Below are 17,333 nucleotides of genomic sequence, written 5' to 3' on the forward strand. Positions count from 1 at the left end.
TTTAGGTCACGTTCATCACTCTTGTAGGTGCAGCAATGTTGTTCCTTATCCGATGCGAAGGTCTACGGACAGGGTATTGTGTTGCTGTAAAGCCCCTTGAGGCAAATTTGTCATTTGTGATACTGGGCTCCACAAATAAAATTGACATGACCTGACTTGACCTGACCTGACTTGACCCGACTTGACTTGGTCTCAAACTGCTGTTTTTCTTCCTCATACCAGTTGGTCTCAGTCGTGAACTGTAAGTCTCCAAAAGCATAATGTGTGTGTTTCAAAGGCGACAACTGAAAGTATGTATGCATGTTTTACACTCTCGCCTTGTTTTTCTTTGTCTTAGAGAAAGGGCATCTGTGATTGCGCCGTCCTCTATGAAATTTTAACCTCTAAATAATTTGACCTAATTATTGTTGGGGATGAGTTGTTGCCTCAAGTGAAGGAGTTCAAGTATCTCGGGGTCTTGTTCACGAGTGAGGGTAGGATGGAGCGGGAGATTGACAGGCGGATTGGTGCAGCATCAGCAGTAATGAGGACGTTATACCGGACCATTGTGGTGAAGAGGGAGCTGAGCCAGAAGGCAAAGCTCTCAATTTACCAGTCAGTCTTCGTTCCAACCCTCACCTATGGTCATGAGCTTTGGGTAGTGACTGAAAGGGTGAGATCACGGATACAAGCGGCTGAAATGAGTTTCCTCCGTAGGGTGTCTGGGCCCAGCCTTAGAGATAGGGTGAGGAGCTCGGACATCTGGAAGGAGCTCGGAGTAGAGCCGCTGCTCCTTCGCATCGAAAGGAGCCAGTTGAGATGGTTTGGGCATCTGATTAGGATGCCTCCTGGATGCCTTCCTTTGGTCCTTTGGAGGTTTTCCGGGCACGGCTAACTGGGAGGAGGCCCCGGGGTAGACCCAGAACTCGCTGGAGGGACTACATGTCCAATCTGGCCTGGAAACGCCTATGGATCCCCCAGTATAGGAGCTGGAGGGCGGTGCTGGGGAGAGGGACATCTGGAGTGCCCTACTTAGCTTGCTGCCACCGCGACCCAACCCCGGAAAAGCGGCTGATGATGAGATGGGATGAGATAATTTGACCTAATTGGAACAAATACAGTAATTAACTTTATTATCCAGTCTGGATGTTTACAGACTGGCTAAGTTACAGTTTGCCTTGTCATTTAAATTTTTGTGATGATGTAACTGTGACAAGTCTCTGCTAAAAAAGTAAAATAACATTATCTTGATTGTTTCCTTTGAATGCAATTCAGGCCATGTGAGTTGATGTTTAACTAGCAGTACAGCAATTCAACTATAGAGACAGTAATACATTTTGTATTTCTATCGTAGCGGATTCAAACATAGTGGGGATGATTAAGAACCAGATAAGAAATGCGAGTTTGTGCCCTGCACTTTGCTCTGACCCACCTTGAACTTAACAACACATACATCCGGATGCTGTTCATAGATAACAGCTCTGCTTTCAACACTATCATCCCCGCAAAACTAACCACCAAACTCCTCCCTCTTTGCCTCAATCCCTCCCTCTGCAACTGGACCCTGGACTTCCTGACCAACAGACCTCAGTCTGCTAGGTTAGGTGACCCCCCCCCCCCACTCCACTCTACCTCAGCACAGGTGCTCCTCAAGGCTGTGTTCTGAGCCCTGTCCTTTTCTCCCTCTTTACCCGCGACTGCCTGCCAACTCACCCTGCAAACGTAGTTGTTAAATTTGCAGATCACACCACAGTCGTTGGCCGTATCACGAACAACGATAAGACGGCCTACAGGGACGAGATTCAGCACCTCACATCATGGTGCACCATCAACAATCTTGTCCTCAGTGTGCAGAAGACAAAGGAGCTGATTGTGGACTTCAGGAGTTCTAGAAGCTGCAGCCACCCCCCTCCCACCCCCATACACATAAATGGGGTGGAAGTAGTGTGTGTCTCCAGTTATAAATTCCTTGGAGTCCACATCAGTGAGGACCTCATATAAAGTTGTTTTTTTCCCCCTTTTAATTCAGACTTTGAATATGAGTAAATATAACAAACACCAAGATGGCTCCATAATGTCCAGACCGTGTCTTTGACTTTGTGTGTATGGATCACAGTAGATTATTAAGGATACTGTATTTGTGGACTCTATGCGTAACTCACAACATGAAGTCATAAATATAATTAGGTCCAACCTCATAAACCTCATCTTTGTGGCTGTAATTTTGAGAGGGATCTAATATTCCGGAATAAATTTTTGATTTAAAGAATTTCTTTGTTAGTTTTTAAAATTTGAATATGCAAATCTGTGTATAGTACAGATGAATCAATCCACCCACTACACCCAGCACTGGCCTCCGTACACAGTCAGGAGTTCTAACCAGTTAATGGTTAATGAAGTTTTCTAACTTCCTTGAACAAGATTTTGGCAAACAACCTTATCAACACATTCTATTCCAATCATGTTTCCTTCGTGGTAAAAAAAACTGTCTTCAATGTAAAGCACATTGAGTTTACATCCTGGCTTTAACTCAGCTTTCATTGCATTTTAAGCTGCCTTTTTCTACTACTACCACTACTACTTCTACCAGTACTTTTGGTTGCTCCCGTTAGGGGTCACCACAGCGGATCATCCGTTTCCTTCTCTTCCCGTCCTCTGCATCTTCCTGTCACACCAGCCACCTGCATGTCCTCCCTCACCACATCCATAAACCTCCTCTTTGGCCTTCCTCTTCTCCTCTTCCCTGGCAGCTCCATATTCAGCATCCTTCTCCCAATATACCCAGCATCTCTCCTCCACACATGTCCAAACCATCTCAATCTTGCCTCTCTTGTCTTGTCTCCAAACCGTCCAACCTGGGCTGTCCCTTTAATATACTGGTTCCTAATCCTGTCATTCTTCATCACTCCCAATGAAAATTTTATCATCTTCTACTCTGCCACCTCCAGCTCCTCCTCCTGTCTTTTCATCAGTGCCACTGTCTCCAAACCATATAACATAGCTGGTCTCACTACCATCTTGTAAACCTTCCCTTTAACTCTTGCTGGTACCCTTCTGTCACAAATCACTCCTGACACTCTTCTCCACCCACTCCACCCTGCTTGCACTCTCTTCTTCACCCTTGTTACTTTGGACTATTGACCGCAAGTTTTTAAACTCATATGCCTTCGTCTCCTCTACTCCTTGCATCACCATTCTGTTGTCCTCCCGCATAGGTATTCCATCTTGCTCCTACTGACTTTTATTCCTCTTCTCTCCACTGCATACCTCCACCTCTCCAGGCTCTCCTCCACCTGCACCCTACTCTCACTACAGATCACAATGTCATCAGCAAACATCATAGTCCACGGCGCTCCTGCCTGATCTCGTCCGTCAACCTGTCCATCACCATTGCAAACAAGAAAGGGCTCAGAGCCGATCCTTGATGTAATCCCACCTCCACCTTGAACCCATCTGTCATTCCAACCACACACCTCAACACTGTCATACTTTACTCATACATATCCTGCACCACTCCTACATACTTCTCTGCCACTCCCGACTTCCTCAAACAATACCACACCTCCTCTCTCGGCACCATGTCAAATCCACAAAGACACAATGTAACTCCTTCTGGCCTTCTCTATACTTCTCGATCAACATTCTCAAAGCAAACATCACATCTGTGGTGCTCTTTCCTGGCATGAAACCATACTGCTGCTCGCTGATCATCACCTCTCCTCTTAACCTAGCTTCTGTTACTCTTTCCCATATCTTCATGCTGTGGCTGATCAACTTTATACCTCTGTAGTTGCTACAGTTCTGCACATCACCCTTGTTCTTGAAAATCGGTACCAGTACGCTTCTTCTCCACTCCTCAGGCATCCTCTCACATTTTAGTTAAAAACCCCACTGCCATCTCTCCTAAATATGTCATCAGGACCAACCGCCTTTCTTCTTTTCATCCTCTTCATAGCTGCCCTCATTTCCTCCTTTCCACTCTTGCAAAAAATGTGGACAGAGAACGGTGGCTCTGTCACGAGTTATAATGTAAAAAGGATTAACACAGAAACTTCAGGTATCAAAATACAAAATATATTTTTATTTGCAGTAGTCATAACAACAGATATTGATATCATCATAAAAATATCACTTCAATCAAAAATGATAGGACTGATAATTACAACAAAAACAAGAAAAACCTTTTAACTTACATAATTAATTGAGATTCCTTTATTAATACCCCTTGGGGAAATTCAGTTACTGCAAATTCACCCATCCTAGCTGTGGAGCTGCACCCGGGAACCAACCCCAGTTCTTCTTTCCACTGCCTTGCTCAGGGGCATAGACAGGCGTATTAAGCCTAACATGCATGTTGCTTTTGATGGTGGGGGAAAGCGGGGCACCCGGAGAAACCCCACTGCAGACACGGGGAGAACGCGCAAACTCCACACAGGATGACCTGGGACAGCCTAGGATTCGAACCCAGGACCTTCTTGCTGTGAGGCGACAGCGCTACACGCTGGGCCACCGTGTCGTTGATGAGCCTGGAGTAGCGCCAGCGATGCAGGGGGCCGCGGCTCCTGATGTGGCTGAGACGGATTAAAAGTCAAGCTGAACCGGCCACATCACTTTGTATTCAACTGCGATGACTCGTATTTAGGTGGATGCCAAATAGTACAGCCAAATTGCCTTGATAGGACAGTGTAAGGTACAATTTGTGACTTGCTTATAACACTTAGATAAATATTTGATTTCTTTCAAACTGAAATATGAATTAGTGAGAAACAGTTTGTCTTAGCGAAGAGCTATATTACAAAGAGCCTTTTGTTGTAAATACGTTTCCGTTATTTCTTTAGCAGATTAAAAGAATAAAACTCTTTTAAAATAAACAAGTCTAAAAATATTTCCATTTAGACGATATATATTACATATTCAGAAATACAAACTGAATGCAGCATCAACAATCCTTTCCCCAGTCTTCTCTGAAGCCAATCATCCAGGGAAGCTAGTAAATCAACGGTTGAATGAAACAGTGCAAATCCAGTGGAATCAGGTACAAAATATACGGAATGCAATGATACCTCGGATATTCCTATAGGGGCTTACGAGTATCTAATATGCCACAAACATATCAGGAACTTGATAAAGGCACAAAAAGCAAAAGTAGATTTTCAGCTACCATCAGTGGAGAGTTAGGCTGCTTTATTCTTCTAAGGTCAAAGAAATAGTGGTAGAGGCGTCCGGGTAGTGTGGCGGTCTATTCCGCTGCCCACCAACATGAGGATCGGCGGTTCGAATGCCCGCGTTACCTCCGGCTTGGGCGGGCGTCCCTGCAGACATAATTCACCGTTTTCCTTATTCAGAGCGCCCGCAATGCATTGTGGTACAAGGTGTATAGGACGCGCGCCAGATTGTAAACAAACCTGCGTTCAGTACTGTCATCAGCTGTTATGTTATGGATCCTGCCAAAGTTTCAAACGATTTTCCAACGCTATCTTCAAACGATCCTGGGTCTAAACTCCAGCAAGGACTCGGGATCCTGCCACACGTCACTCGAACGTCATATTTGCGAAGAACTGAAGGAAATCGAGAACGGCTCTGTGGTTGCAAATCGAGATGGGCCTAAAAACGTTGTTTGTGGTTACACTTGCTGTGTTCAGGGGTGCATGAATAATCCGAAGAAGAACAAAGAATTAAATTTTTATCGCCATCCCAAATGGTATTTGTAAAGGAAAAAAATCGAATTTAGAAAGAGGTGGTTGAATTTAATCTGTAGAAAGGACTTTGTTCCCAACGACAACCATCGAATTTGTTCAGCACATTTTCCTGAAGGGAAAAATACGTATCTAAACAATTTACCGCTGATTGTACTGAAGGCAACTAGACATACGATTCCTACTCCCAGGACAACAAGACGTAAGAGTCCTACTCCAAGGACAACTACACCAACAATTCCTACTCCCAGGACAACTAGACCTACGAGTCCTACTCCCAGGACAACTAGACCAACGAGTCCTACTCCCAGGACAACTAGACCAACGAGTCCTACTCCCAGGACAACTAAACCTACGGGTCCTACTCCCAGGACAAATAGACCTATGAGTCCCACTCCCAGGACAACAATGAAATCAAGAAACAAAGTTCAGAACTGTAGCAGTAGTTCCCCAACCACCAGTATATCTGATAATGTACAACAGGAGGAGTAAGAAAATATGGATCCAGTGCAAGCATTACAAAGACAGATCGGAGAACTGAAAGCCAAGCATGCATTGAAAGTGGGAGCTTCAACCAGTGTGATATCTCAGCTGAGAGGAGAGGTCAAGACCTTGAACCAACATGTCTTCGGGTCATCATTTTCTGTTGAGAACTATAAGCATGACAAAAAAGTTTCATTTTAATACAGGACTTGCAGATTATGAGACTTTCAAAATACTGTTTGACTCCTTTGGACCTGCTGTTGATATCACCACTCAAACACCAATGTGGAAAGGTTAACTGAAGATTCATGCAAGCGTGGACCAAAACATTTCTTAACCCCTGATCAAGAGTTTTTCCTTACATTGGCAAGATTGCGATGTGGAATGTAAGAGGAAGATATTGCAAGCAGGGCAGGAATTTCTGTAAGTCCCTTCTCATGCATCTTCACAACCTGGATAGACTTCCTTCATGAAAGATTTTGAACCTTTCCAATATGGCCATCCAGGGAGGGTTGAGATCTCACATATTTTTCAAAGAGACACACCCATCAACTAGGGTTATCGTTGATGCTCCAGAAATATTTATTGAAATGCCAAGTTCTTTGAGATCGCAAAGTGAAAGCTACTCAAATTACAAGCATCACAATACAGCTAAGGGACTTACAGGAATTGCACCGTCAGGAGCTGTTACCTTTGTCTCAGACCTGTATGCTGGCTGTTGCAGTGACAAGGCTATTACAAAAGATTCTGGAATCTTGCGGCTTCTTGCAGAGGGTGATTCTGTTATGGCAGACTAGGGCTTCACAATACAGGACCAATTTACCACCAAAGACATACCTCAACATTCCACCCTCCTGAGAGATAATGCATCCCTTACCACCGAAGAAGAGACAGAGACACGACGAACAGCCTCTGTAAGGGTGCATGCTGAGAGCTATCAGGAGGACAAAAACATTTTGTGTTTTGAAAACTGTTTTTCCTATTTCTATGGCCCCTGATTTAAATAAAATTTTGGTTGTCTGCTCTCATCTTACAAATATACTACCACCTTTGATAGCTGACCAATAGGGTAAAAATATAAAAAGTAAAATTAAGTTGATTTAATTGTAAGACCTTCTATGATTCTGAGTGGGTTTTTTTTTAAAAACTTTTTTTAGAGACTTCGGCTTGGAAATTGGTCTTTTGTTTAAATTCTGATGCACCTTAAACCTGGTCTCAAAGTAACATAACAGCTGATAACAGTACTGAACGCGTGTTTGTTTACAATCTGGCGCACGTCCTATAAACCTTGTACCACAGTGCATTGAAGGTGCGCTGAATAAGGAAAACGGTGAATTGGCCATGTCTGTGGGAGGGAAGCCGGATGTGGGTATGTGTCCTGGTCGCTGCACTAGCACCTCCTCTGGTCGGTCAGGGAACGGGGGAATAGCGTGATCCTCCCATGCACTACATCCCCCTGGTGAAACTCCTCACTGTCAGGTGAAAAGAAGCGGCTGGCGACTGCACATGTATTGGAGGAGACATATGGTAGTCTGCAGCACTGCCCAGATCGGCAGAGGGGGTGGAGCAGCGACCGGGATGGCTCAGAAGAGTGGGGTAATTGGCCAGCCAAGTATAAATGCTGGAGAAAAAAGGGAAGAAAAAAAAATAGAGATAGAGGCAAAGTGAAGCTATCAATCTCAACCCTGGCTCACTAAGAAAATTACAGCCAAGTGGGGTCAACCACACACACTTCTTTGCTACTGGTTGAGGCTGCGGATTCGCTGGTCGAAGTTCACCAAAGTTGAACTCAACGCGAAGCAAAGACGCAAATTTCTTTCGCCACCAGAAGTGAATGTTTCATTTGCCCCTTCACTCCCACAGAATGGAAGTGAATGGAAGGGTAATAATCGCCAATGTTAATTCCACGCGTGTGTGACCGTAACCTAAAACATTAAAATGCCTGTTGCTCTTTTAATTCCTTTGGAAGTATCTTCTTGGGTGACCAAAGTTGCTGTTCCACTGTCAGAGGTGAATAATCAGCTCAGCTGAAGTGTTTCTGGAATGAATCTTAACAAGGACTTACAACTGGCAGTATATTCATAATCTGTGAGACTGGCACAGATGCATCCTCCAAACATCTGCCAGCTGTTCTGTGGGGGTTTTACTACACAAAATGTAAATTTCCATACTGTCCCTGTTCTCCATTGCCCACTCTTTGTGCACCTTACGGAAGGAAGTCTGGATGAAGGAAAATAGTGCCAGGCTTCCTTATTCAGGCAAACTTCAGACTCAAGTCACCAGGACCACCCATCAGCATCCATTCTGCTCAATGTTTTTCTCAGCTGTCACCGGTAGGATGAGGTGAGAGATGCGGCTCCACAGTCCACTCAACTTATCCGCATCCATCCTGTTAAAGGCCGTCTGTATGCCAGACTGGACAAATCTCTCCTCGATGTAATTTTGCACCATTTCCTCCACATCTTGTAGACTCTGCTGCCTATCCACTGCCTCCTGAGGGAGAAGCACGGTAAAGGCCAGGAACACTCGTTTGTAGGCTGAGTTCTCATGGTCACAGTAGCGATAGAAGATGAGGGTGGAGCCTGGAGGAAGTTCCTCGAAACGATGGATGACAGCCACTGCCTTGTCGCCCTGGAAGGCTTCCTCCAACTCGCGGTCGATGTCCAGCTTAACCTTGTCGCTGTCCTGGTTGGCTTTGGTGGCTCCATAAATGTGGAGGACGGAGGCATTGAGGGCGGAGGAAAAAGCGGAGGCCAGGCCTTTAGCCAGGCAGAGCAGAGTCCTTTCAGCCCCATGGCCGGCAGTCAGCATCAGGCTGACTGGCTCTGTGGGGTGGGCTGTGAGGAGGTGCTTCTCCAGGTGGATCCTGCTCCTCCTCCACAGCTCTGCGTGCTGGCCAGGAAAACGAGACTCCAGTGCAGAAAACTGGGCCACAAACGCTCCTGGCTCCACAGACCTAGGCTTTGTGTGGAGTATTGCAGGAATGTTCTTGTAGGCCAGGAGAGCAGCACAGCTGAGCAGCACCAGGACAGCCACCATCCATAGGTACATGAACCCTGAGATAACAGAAGACTTTTTCAGCTCGTCTTTGCGCATACTCAATAATCCAGGTAAGAAAATCAAAGAAAGTTGAATCAGTTCATCTGAACACAAAGTTTATTGGCAGATACGTTTCATCACTCATCTAAGTGACCTCTTCAGTCTAAACTGAGTGCAGCTATCCCCACCCTAATAAACAAGACAGCTGCATGACGACCAAAATCAACTATAGTTTCATATGCAAATATGGGCGTCACCTTTAACTAGAGTTACAATGGCCACGTGTACTATTCACAGAGGATTTGGGAATGTTTGCAATCACAGCATTGTAAAATGGCGACAGATGTACTAGGTAGTCTGTATGAAATTACAAAACAACCCCACCCGTAGCAATACGACCACCCTTAACACTGACCAACTGTGTCTGCTCCTGACGCTGTCTCTTCAGTCCATGTACTTCACATACAGGGGGCAGCACTATAGGCAGAGGCATGGTTGTGCTATGGGTTCCCCAGTTTCATGTATAGTGACCAACTTGTGTATGGAGGAAATGGAAAAGAGGGCTCTGATGTGCTATCCAGAGACACCACCTAGCCACTGGTTCAGATTTGTGGACGAAATGTGGATTAAAATGAAATCTCAGGATGTACCACATTTCACCAACCACATTAACTCTGTGGACACCACATCAAGTTCACCAGGGACAATGTGAAAAATGACAGGTTAGCCTTTTTACACTGTGAAATTACAATTGGTGATGGAGGACATTTGATTGTTGATGTTTAGCGTAAACCAACACATACTGATCAGTACTTAAGGTCTGACTCTCATCATCCACTGGAGCACAAACTAGGAGTCATCAGGGCACTGTACCACTGAGCTGACAACATCCTCACCAACACAGCGGCCAGGGAAGGGGAGAAAGCCCATGTTAATCGTGTCCTGGTTAAGTGTGGTTATACTAACTGGGCATTTGTCAAAGCCAGGAAGACGCCCAAACAGTGCACCAGCCGATCGAAGAGAGGAGAAGGACAACAGCTGCCTAAGTGTAAACCAGTGGTGATTCAGTATGTGGCGGGAGTGTCGGAACAGCTGAGACGCGTATTTTCCAAACACCGCATCTCAGTTGCTTTCAAACTCCAAAATACACTGCGCCAGAAGTTGGTCCACCTAAAGGATCAGGTCCCCCGGCACAAACAGAGCAATATAGTGTAGGCTGTTAAGTGCCGGAAGGATTGCCATGACTTGTACATTGGGGAAACCCAACAGATGCTGGCCAAGAGGACGGCACAACACAGGAGAGTTAACACGTCAGGCCAGGACTCCAGTCTACACTACCTGCAGACCAGGACTCCACAGTCTACACCATCTATAGGCCAGTGGCCACTCTTTCATGGATGAGGATGTGCACATCCTTGATAGGGAGGAATGCTGGTTTGAACAGGGAGTCAAAGACGCAATCTATGTGAAAACATCTGTCATCATCTTACAATGCTGTGATTGCAGACATTCCCAAATCCTCTGTGAATAATACACATGGCCATTGAATCTCTAGTTAATGGTCATGCCCATATTTGCATATAAAACTGATCGTTGGTTTGGGTCGTTATGCCACTGTAATTTTTATAAGGGTGGGGATACCTGCAGTCAGTTGAGACTGAAGAGCTCACTTGTGCCCCTTTTCCACTACATGGTACCAGCTCAACTCGACTCGACTTTTTCGTTTTCCATTACTGGAAAGTACTGGCATTTTGGTAACTGTGACCACTTTTCTGGTACCACCTTTGTCGAGATCCCAAAAAAAAACTGGAGCGAGTACCAGAATCAGTGCAGACCAGCTACACTGAGGGGTACTGTTACGGTAATGGGGAAAGACACTCTGCGAGGTGAGTCGAGTTGAGCTGGTACCATGTAGTGGAACAGGGGTATTAAATAAGCGATGAAACCGATCTGTCAATAAACCTTTGTATCCAGATGAACTGATTCAACTTTTTTTTCATTTTTTTTCAGCTTGTTAACAAAGTATGAACACTTAAGATGCTGAAAAAAAAGGAGCATAAGTACATTTGGGTCTAAACATCAAGGAAGTTGTTCATCTTAACTTACCTCTTGAAGACCCAATATTTCCCTTGTTCATAGCAGGTTTATTTACACCTTCAAAAGGAAACAGTCATCAATCGCCACACTTTAAAATAAACAGTCCTAAATATGATAGTTCAGTGAATTTGCATTACCATGGCTTTTCGGCGGAGCAGTTTGTGGTTGCACATACACGTAACGTGTAGTACGTTGTCGTACTGGTGGTGACAATTCATGGGCATGCTGCTGGGAGAGGGGCAGAGTCCCTCCCCTACTGGGGACATGGGGAATTCCTACGGACAGAGGAAATCTTAATAATTTACTACTACTTTTGGCTGCTCCCGTTAGGGGTCGCCACAGCAGATCATCCGTTTCCATTTCTTCCTGTCTTCTGCGTCTTCCTCTGTCACACCAGCCACCTGCATGTCTTCCCTCACATCCATAAACCTCCTCTTTGGCCTTCCTCTTTCCTGGCAGCTCCACATTCAGTATCCTTCTCCCAATATACCCAGCATCTCTCCTCCACACATGTCCACACCATCTCAATCTTGCCTCTCTTGCTTTGTCTCCAAACCATCCAACCTGAGTGGTCCCTCGAATATAATCATTCCTAATCCTGTCCTTCTTCGTTACTCCCAGTGAAAATCTTAGCATCTTCAACTCTGCCACCTCCAGCTCAACCCTGTCTTTTCACCAGTGCCACTGTCTCCAAACCATATAACATAGCTGGTCTCACAACCATCTTGTAAACCTTCCCTTTAACTCTTGCTGGTACCCTTCTGTCGCAAATCATTCCTGAAACTCTTCTCCACCCACTCCACCCTGCCTGCACTCTCTTCTTCACCTCTCTACTGCACTCCCCGTTACTTTGGACAGTTGACCGCAAATATTTAAACTCAAATGCCTTTGTCACCTCGACTCATTGCATCCTGACCATTCCGCTGTCCTCCCTCTCATTCACGAATAGGTATTCCGTCTTAGTCCTACTGACTTTCATTCCTCTTCTCTCCAGTGCATACCTCCACCTCTCCAGGCTCTCCTCAACCTGCACCCTACTCTTGCTACAGATCACAATGTCATCCGCGAACATCATCGTCCATGGAGACTCCTGCCTGATCTTGTCCGTCAACGTGTCCATCACCATTGCAAACAAGAAAGGGCTCAGAGCCGATCCTTGATGTAATCCCACCTCCACCTTGAACCCATCTGTCATTCCAACCACACACCTCACCACTGTCACACCTCCCTCATACATATCCTGCACCACTCCTACATTATTTTCTGCAACTCCCGACTTCCTCATACAATACCACACATCCTCTCTCGGCACCCTATCGTATGCTTTCTCTAAATCTACAAAGACACAATGCAACTCTTTCTGGCCTTCTCTATACTTCAACATTCTCAAAGCAAACATCGCATCTGTAGTGCTCTTTCGTGGTATGAAACCATACTGCTGCTCGCTGATCATCACCTCTCCTCTTAACCTAGCTTCTATTACTTTTTCCCAAATCTTCATGCTGTGGCTGATCAACTTTATATCTCTGTAGTTGCTACAGTTCTGCACATCACCCTTGTTCTTGAAAATCGGTACCAGTATGCTTCTTCTCCGCTCTTCAGGCATCCTCTTACTTTCCAAGATTGTGTTAAACAATCTAGTTAAAAACCCCACTGCCATCTCTCCTAAACATCTCCATGCCTCCACAGGTATGTCATCAGGACCAACTGCCTTTCCACTCTTCATCCTCTTCATAGCTGCCCTCACTTCCTCCTTGTTAATCCACTGAACTTCCCGATTCACTATCCCTACATCATCCAACCTTCTCTCTCTCTCATTTTCTTCATTCATCAGCCCCTCAAAGTACTCCTTCCACCTTCTTAGCACACTCTCCTCGCTTGTCAGCACATTTCCATCTCTATCCTTGATCGCCCTAACTTGCTGCACATCCTTTGCAGCTTGGTCCCTCTGTCTAGCCAATCAGTACAAGTCCTTTTCTCCTTCCTTAGTGTCTAACCTGTCATACAAATCACTATACGCCTTTTCCTTTGCCACCTCTCTCCTCACTTTACGCTGCATCTCCTTGTACTCCTGTCTACTTTCTTCATCTCTCTGACTATCCCACTTCTTCTTTGCCAACCTCTTCTTCTGTATACTTTGCTGTACTTCCTCATTCCACCACCAAGTCTCCTTGTCTTCCTTCCTCTGTCCTGATGACACACCAAGTACCTTCCTAGCTGTCTCCCTCTCTATTTCTGAGGTGGTTGCCCAGCGATCTGGCAACTCTTCACTACCACCCAGTGCCCGTCTTAATTCCTGCCTGAACTCCACACAACAGTCTTCCTTCTTCAACTTCCACCATTTGATCTTCAGCTGTGTCTTCACTCGCTTCCTCATCTTGGTCTCCAAAGTCACCTTACAGATCACCATCCGATGCTGCCTAGCTACATTCTCCCGTCACCACCTTGCAGGCTCCAATCCCTTTTTAGATCGTGCCTTCGGCATAAGAATAGTCTACCTGTGAGCACTTTCTTCCACTCTTATATATCACCCTGTGTTCCTCCCTCTTCTTGAAATATGTGGGCATCCGGCGTAAAATCTTTGCCAAATCAAATATGCGGATCATAAATAAGATTTCCATTATTAATATATGACTGTAATTATGGTTTCACTATGTCAAAACTAGTAATATTACAAATACTAGCGCCACACCTTGGCAAAGTGATAGAACTTCGAAACATGATTATGGGAATGCTTGTAGAGATTACTTAAGACGTTACACTTTTTGAGAGGCTATATGAACAATGAGGACTAAAGGATGAAAAGAAAAAGACATTCTTCAGATGTTCCATACTACAATTCCACTGTCATATAACACTCCACTGAGTCTTTTGAGAGGTCTTGATCAATTTCTGTGTGGAATGAGTGATGAATGAATGATTGGCTGATAAATGCAGGTATTTTAGCATAGCTCTCATCGGTTATGAATTCTGAATATCTTTGGATGAACATTTCAAATAAAATATGAATACAGAATTCAATCTGTAACTAGTACCAGTGGTTCTGGGCTTTTCGTTGTGGTGCTCTCCGAAACTGGTGGGCTCAGGAACTGAAGTCTGAGTCTCATCCTTTTGGTCTCTGAGCTGGGGCGCAGACTTGGATGCAGCCTTTTTCTGGGGATGTTCAACTGAAAAAAATAAAGAAAAAAAATCACATATAATAGCTGTATGAAAGGCATCAGTCTCATTACACGTATGTGATCACTTACAAGTTTTGTTACTGCTCTTGGACATCCTGCCCATGTCCGGCTCTTTGGTGTGGATGGCTTGGCAATGCTCTATGTTCTCTAACATCACATATGGCTCTAACTTCTTGCCTGTGATAGCAGGTTTACCCAAGGAATCTATTGAAAGGAGGAAAGAAAGTGTAAGCCAGTCAATTTGAAACTGAAGCTTAAAAGACAACTTGTCCACTACAAGTCTGGGATCAGATCTGACTGCTGTTTAGAGGTGATATTACGATGCACTCTAATACAGAGAAAGTATTAAGTTATGCCTGTAACTCAGATGGCACCTTTTTTTCAGTCAATCAAGCCTGAATGCATTAGCTGACAGAAAACACACACACACACACATAAATAGTGCTATCTTTTCTGCAAAAATAAGAGTGTTTTTCCAATTATCTGCTGGGCACGAAGCACAAGCAGTCAGGCTAACACTAAGATTCAATTTCTTAGTAGTCTTAACACAATTTAGCTGTTATGCATATGCAGGTAATATAAGTTGAAGAGATGGCAAAGTAATGTGGATGCAGGCAGGTCTTAAATAAATACAGCCCAAAGAGATGCATTAGAGCTAGTGCTTTACAGTTCTTTTTAAAATAATCAGATATATGGATTTTGTAATTTCACAATTAACCACGTAATTTAGAGATATCCAAGTGTTTAAAATATATATTTTGAAGAAATGTGAAAGACCCCTATGTTAAACCAAGAACTCTATGTCTGACTAGTCAGCACCCTTTGGATGTTTAATGTGCACCCATATGTGGACAAAACAAAAGAAGGCAGCAGTAACAGTTGGGAATGAGGGAAACCCTGCACAGAATGTTTTAAGAACAGATCCAGCCAGCATTATAAGTAACAAATGTGCAATAAAGTAATTCGGTTTCTTGAAACCAACACTTATAATGGTGATTAATAATAGCGATCACAAGATCTAGCAAAATAATCAGGATCATAATTTTTGCCAGAATTGTGTACCCCCAATTAAAGCCATGTGGAGGCCATTGATGGCAGTTTTCACGCTTATGACATAATCATAAGCATGAAAAACTGTAATTTAGTGACAATTAACCTAAGCTTATCTTCGGTTGATGGACAAAATGAAGAAAATCTTCTTCAGGAATCATTTCTTGGTCTTCGTTTATCTCCCCAGTTTCATCTGCAGCCAGATAGTCCATCTCCTCTGTGTCGCCACTATCATCCTTTGCTACTTCGGTCTCCTGTCTAGCCATCTTGCTGGGCGACCCTGGGTTCATCGGACAGACGGGGAAAGAAGTTACGATCGCGCCACCTTAGCAACTATACTCAAGAATATAATGCTTTGGCATATGCTGCGAACATGTACACCCTACCTGTGCTTTTAATGATTTTGAGTGTGGTGTGTTTTTATTGATCTTGTATTATATATTACTGTAAATAAAGTTCCTTTTTAATTATTTCTGATATCAGCAGTTGGCATCTTGGTATTAACACCTGCCATTTTATCCAGAGTCAGATTCCAGCTCTCACTGAAATGAATTGGGGAACAGCTGTAACCCTCATTATCTAAAATGAAATGTTTGATGCCAAGATTTGAATCTCTGATATCAACAGTAAGTTCCCGACACCATCTACTGGCACTTTAGCTGGTTAAAACGAAATTTCGGACATCTACAACTGGTATTTTAACCAGTGAATTGAATTTGTGAGATGAATAAATGTACACCCTACCTGTACTTTTAGTGATTTTGACTGTGGTGTGTTTTTATTGATCTTGTATTATATATTACTGTAAATAAAGTTCCTTTTTGATTATTTCTGATATCAGCAGTTGGCATCTTGGTATTAACACCTGCCATTTTATCCAGAGTCAGATTCCAGCTCTCACTGAAATGAATTGGGGAACAGCTGTAACTCTCATTATCTAAAATGAAATGTTTGATGCCAAGATTTGTATCTCTGGTATCAACAGTAAGTTCCCGACACCATCTACTGGCACTTTATCTGGTTAAAACAGAATTTCGGACATCTACAACTGGTATTTTAACCAGTGAATTGGATTTGTGAGATGAATAAATGTGCACCCTACCTTGATCTCCAGACGCATTCACGTCGTCTCGGGAACCGTTCACGGCTGTGTCCGCATCGTGGACTGCAGCTCTCGTCCTCTTGAGGGGACCTCTAGGCGTCGGTTCCACATGTAGCGCTGAAGATGGAAAAACGCCAACATTTACAAATCAGGTCTGTATTGAATTAGCACAGCTCAACGTATAAATTAATAGTCTCGGCTAACTAAGCAAGTCACTTGGTCACGGCACCAAGCAGCGGTCGAGCGTGTGACTACAACCTCCCAACTATCCGTTGGGAGGATCGTTCGTGTTGGCCTCCTCCATGAGCGGAGTCAGCCAGCCCCCTGTGTCCCCACAGCCCCTGGCGTTTAGCCATCGGACGGGTTAGTTATCGGCTAAGGTCGCGCAGGGGATGAGGTTAAACCGGGTTAAGGTGGGTCGGGTTAAGTTTAGTGAAACGCGGCTGGGATCCCATTTGCTCCGCTAACAGCTACCCCTCGGAGCTAAACTTCACCCGGCCATTTGCCAAACCTTTTCTTGAAGACTGTCTGGTCGACCGTCTCGTGGGGGTATCCATCTCTGAAGCCAGTTTAACGACCCCCCCCCCCGCGATGTGCCAGAAGTGTGATCTAACTAGCTGCCGAGACTACAAGTATGCGGGCATTTTGACGAGCCGCCGACGTTCTCCGGAAAAGGGTGCGACTTCGTCTACCTGAGTAGAAACTGGA

The 17,333-nt window shown here is 44.5% G+C and overlaps 1 protein-coding gene across 3 annotated transcripts; it reads right to left on the bottom strand.

The window, feature by feature from the left end:
* Positions 1-6,174: 6,174 nt before the first annotated feature.
* Positions 6,175-17,276, bottom strand: LOC130110220 (torsin-1A-interacting protein 2-like). 3 transcript variants are annotated; one of them, XM_056277247.1, is made up of 8 exons: positions 17,137-17,276; positions 16,626-16,742; positions 15,630-15,803; positions 14,543-14,677; positions 14,330-14,461; positions 11,432-11,569; positions 11,304-11,351; positions 6,175-9,214 (listed from the first exon to the last, which is right to left on the bottom strand). In XM_056277247.1, the coding sequence occupies exons 1-8, from the start codon at positions 17,180-17,182 to the stop codon at positions 8,451-8,453; spliced, it is 1,554 nt and encodes a 517-aa protein (XP_056133222.1). In that variant the 5' UTR covers positions 17,183-17,276; the 3' UTR covers positions 6,175-8,450. The 3 variants fall into 3 exon arrangements, with proteins under 3 accessions (XP_056133222.1, XP_056133223.1, XP_056133224.1); XM_056277248.1 differs by lacking the exon at positions 11,432-11,569; XM_056277249.1 differs by lacking the exons at positions 11,304-11,351; positions 11,432-11,569.
* Between the last annotated feature and the right edge of the window lie 57 nt (positions 17,277-17,333).

Source organism: Lampris incognitus, chromosome 3, assembly GCF_029633865.1.
Source record: "Lampris incognitus isolate fLamInc1 chromosome 3, fLamInc1.hap2, whole genome shotgun sequence".
Classification (NCBI taxonomy): Eukaryota; Metazoa; Chordata; class Actinopteri; order Lampriformes; family Lampridae; genus Lampris; species Lampris incognitus.